The sequence below is a fragment of the Pundamilia nyererei genome, unplaced genomic scaffold (assembly GCF_000239375.1).
Source record: "Pundamilia nyererei isolate P.nyererei 1_Seehausen unplaced genomic scaffold, PunNye1.0 scaffold00196, whole genome shotgun sequence".
Taxonomy (NCBI): Eukaryota; Metazoa; Chordata; class Actinopteri; order Cichliformes; family Cichlidae; genus Pundamilia; species Pundamilia nyererei.
Window position 1 is genome coordinate 964123 of NW_005187597.1, and position 4323 is coordinate 968445.

The 4323-nt window shown below is 42.2% G+C and overlaps 2 protein-coding genes across 3 annotated transcripts in view; one reads left to right on the top strand and one right to left on the bottom strand.

Moving 5' to 3' along the window:
• Positions 1–4323, top strand: part of afap1l2 (actin filament associated protein 1-like 2) — a 45187-nt gene that overhangs the window by 24902 nt on the left and 15962 nt on the right. For both annotated transcript variants that reach the window (XM_005747385.2, XM_005747386.1), the window contains exon 4: positions 1000–1091. In XM_005747385.2, coding sequence (XP_005747442.1) covers positions 1000–1091 — 92 coding nt within the window. The remainder of the gene's footprint in view (positions 1–999; positions 1092–4323) is intronic.
• Positions 1950–3689, bottom strand: LOC102205479 (kelch repeat and BTB domain-containing protein 13). Its single transcript, XM_005747384.1, has one exon. The coding sequence runs from the start codon at positions 3495–3497 to the stop codon at positions 1980–1982; it is 1518 nt and encodes a 505-aa protein (XP_005747441.1). The 5' UTR covers positions 3498–3689; the 3' UTR covers positions 1950–1979.

The window sequence follows — 4323 nt, forward strand, 5'->3', positions numbered from 1 at the left end:
TGTTGTTGTTGCCGCGCTGAGCAGTTAGCTAGCGGCAGTGTTCTTCTGCAAATGTTAATAAACGGCTGTGCTCCCTGGCTAGCTCACAGGAAGCAAGACCAAACGATACCTCCGTCTCCTCCTTGCCTGAGCTCGCCACAATATACACCCCCAATTCACAAAAACAGTTGCCTTAAGATGGTTTATATGGTAAGGTAAAGATCTTACAATATTAGAAAAAAGATAAATGCATGAATCAAAATGACCTACTGATATTATCCTAAATGGTTTAGGTTAGCATGAAAAGCATAAAACAAAGAAAAAAAAAGACAAAATTATGACTTAATGCTTGACACCACAAGTGGCCATACCATTGTTAGTATTTTAACATTTGGGGGAGTTTGGTTAAAGACAGTGTAGAGGTTTGTTATCATACTGTATATGGTGTTATCACTCCGTATCTGCATGCTAAATGCTAGCATAGCTAACATAGCCAACACTCTTTCTAGCATGCCCGTTCAGAGGCAAAATATTAACTCATGCCCTACATCATACCATTTTTATCAATAATTAACTTTGTTAAAGGAAATATTTTGAATCTTACACAAATGATGTGAACATGATAGCATCAGCAAACTCTTGCATGTTTATTTTTCACTTGCCTCAGCTCACAGTTTTGGAACCCATGGATTAGCTTAACAGAACATGGCTTTCAGCAGGAACAAACAAGTAAATTTGCACTTTCAAAGCCCAGTTATGAACAGGTTGACTGCAAGGTTTGAAAAGCTATATATATATATCTATATATATATAGATATAGATTTGAAGATTATATCATTGTGTTAGTTGGGGATACCACTGCATTAATATTTAACCGAGATAGCTGGATATGTGGAATTTATACTTGCAAGATGACAGCTATTCATTTATCCTGAAATGTTCTGGTATGCTATGGAAATGAATTTAAATGCAAAATGCCTGATATATACTGACCTTCCACTCTCTGCTTGTGTTACCAAGATGACAGATTAGATGCCCTGCTCAATGGAAAAGCAGCAAAACGTGTCCCCGTCCCACAAAAGAACCTTCCCGACCTGCCACCCCCCAGAACAGTAAGTGTTGACCAGTTCTTTCCATAATTGGAGTAACAGAAGAATGATGCAGAATGATTTGGCTTAAAAAGCACAAATATTTGGGTCTCTGCCACTGTGGTTGTGGGAATGTTAATAGCACTGACCCAAGTCAGTGGCTGAAGTAATATAGTAGATGGAACAAATCAGTGGTGATCAAGATATCCTACTGTATACCAAAGAAGCCAGAAGACAAATTCCAAATTGATATGTAACCGACAGCATTTTGGTCTTGTGTTACAGTATGTGCACAGCTATCACTAAGAAGCGTAGTGCTAAAAACAGTACTGTAACTTACAGTAAAAAGTACTGTAAGTTAATGGGTTGTTGTCAGATATTGAAACCCAGCTGCAGCAGTTTTAATATAATGACACAAATAACGTCTGTGGTCATGCAAGCCAAAATCATTCCCCTCAACCATCAGAGTTGCAAGCCGAGGCTTCGTGAAATGTGTTCTCCCTCAGAAGCAGGTATTTAACAACCCATGGGGCTACAAGACTGGAGAGGTGATTGTTCAGGAGTGTGTGAGAGGGAACTACACTGTGTTTCATGTTGACTAGGAGACCAGTGGCTTCTGAATTGGCCCAGTGTGACTTCAGGAAAAAGGTTTAAAACATCCCGTCAGTGCCTTTGAACTTCACACACATGCACAGTGGCCTCCCTACTATAAACTGCAGTAGCAGCTGTTGTTAATCAGTGCAAGTGCATGTCAGCATGTGTGTGAGAGTGCATGTGAATTGGATGCATTGAAATAAAGTTAATTTTTGTCCATTTGGAGCCTTCAGAATTATTTAGCAGCAGTATTTTCGAGGATTTATTTTATTATTTAAAATCTCAAAAAACGTTTTACTTTTCAGTTGTACAATAATTTCACAAGTGCTGTATAGCTTCCAGATATGCTTCAGACAGGTCTGACAGAGGCATTTCTCCTTCCTTGCCTTCTGCATCCAGCTGTGGTATAACTGGCCCCGTCTTGGGAAGCCTGAGTAAACATGTCCACAGTGAACCACTCTTTGGAAATCCGTTCATCTGCTTACGGGGCTTCCATCCATTTTCAGTGATGGTATACACAAGAGTTAACATGTGTTTCACTGTGAACGCAGAATCCCCCCTGATCATTGCGGTGAACAGAGCTCCCTTGCTGTTGATGTAATGCCCATGCATAGCTGTCCACTGGCCTGTTGTGATATTATAACAATCCATTAGACAGCGAAGAAAGTCGTCACAAGGCCCGTTGCGCATCACATACAAATTGTCCTTGTGAGCTACCATACAGTGGCCATAGCTCTGAGGTCTGATCAGTGTGGTAGCAAGCTTCCACTCATCATTCACAGGTACGTATTCATAGATGTCTGTGGTGTCTGGTGGCTTCCAGAAGCAAATAAATATCCGTCGTCTAGCGACAGCACAAGCTGCAGATGCTACGGGTCGTGGCGCATGCTGTATAAATGTCCACTCTCCTTTTACAACATCATACCTCTCTGCTGTGGAAATTATATTCTTTTGGGACTCTCCACCAATGGCGTAGAGCTGACCCCCGTGCCCAAGAAGGGTAAAATTATATCTGGGTTGCTGGGGACCTGGGAGAGTAGTCCAAAGTCCTGAATCGGGGTTGTAGCAGAAGCTACTGTCCACTGTGTCCTTACTGTAACCAAAAACCCCACCAACGATATATAAGCGATTGTCAACCACTGCTACTCCAGCCATGGAGGTGCTGCAAGCAGTTGGTAGGTCTGTCAGATGCTTCCACTGCCCCTCTTTTTCGTCGAGGTAGCAAACGACCCTGAAGGAGTCTTGCAGCAGCTCCAGTGAAGGAGAATGGGTCCCTATAGCAATAAAAGAAGAAGGGGACAAAGTTTGAGAGTATTGCAGCAGCTCCTCGGGGATTGAACTTTCTGCTTCATCCTTGAGATCATCAAAGGTGTCACAAAGAAAGAGTGCAGCATTGTGAAACAGTGCGTGCACCCCAAATATGGAGGCTGTATGGTAAAGCAGAAGGCAGTTGTCCGAGTCTATAATGTCGCAAAGATGCTGGACCAAATGTTCAACCTGTAGAAAAGCAGCACACTCGACCGCTTCGACAAGCTCATCTGGTTCACTGATGGTGGGAATCTCTCCCCTGCAGACTGCAAGGGCAATGAGGAAACCTCTTGCGTGCACTCCTCCTTTCAGGTAGAGCTCATCTTGCTGACTTTCTTTCATCCCAGAGTGAAAAAGAGCACAGAAATAGTCGCTGTACTTAAGGAGAAAAGCCCGCTCCACAGTGAACCAACTGTCCTCCACCCTCACTCTCAGCCAGCCTGCCTGGCACTCTCTGTTCTCCAGATCAAGGGTCGCATTCTCGGCATGAATATCCCGGTTGATTCCCAGGCCTTCGGGCATTTCCATGGTCTCTTAAACCAGGATCTCTGTTCTTCCTAAAACGGCCTCTCAAGTAATTATTTTGTGTGTGACTCGAGTGTGGAATAGCCATTTTTTCCCTCGAGCTGCATGGTAAATAAAGATTTGTGTGAGCTCCATTGCGTCCTGTCTGCATGGTCTTAAAATAGAGATGGACTATAGATAGCAGCTGTGCCACTTGCAAGCGTCAGGCAGGGAAAGGAAAACTGTTGACATGCACTGTAGCGGTAATGTGGCTGCCGGCAACTGGTCATTATCATAACCGCAATAAGACTGGCTAGCATAAAGTAAGTATTTACTGAATTATTCATGATTACGTTATCCCTTTAAATCCAGCTTGGTTTAAAATGGCTATTTAAATGTTACACATGAAGACCCATTAGCAGCCATACATTTTAAGTAGGTAACTTGAAAAGGATTAAGCTGGCAAAAAAGGGACTGGTACCAAAAATATCAAGGTTTTAGAAAAGGTCAAAGTTTTCCCAAGAAGGCAAAATAACAGGAAAACAAATAGTTTGTGTCATGTGAAATCTTTGCATTCTGCCTCCTGCCATGTAGATAACGTATAGTCTCTTTTCTTTTTTATTTTCACTCATTAAATTTTTAATTTCATAATTTCTAAATCAAAAAAAGTTACTAAGTAACAAGTAACAGAGGCAAAGGATCAGGGATTTTTCCTGAACTCCGTTCTCTAGAAACCAAACTGATAATTTTTATCACCACCTTTTACATTGAGCTCCCAGCAGGCTTTCAGATACACTGTGTGTGTGTGTGTGTGTGTGTGTGTGTGTGTGTGTGTGTGTGTGTGTGTGTG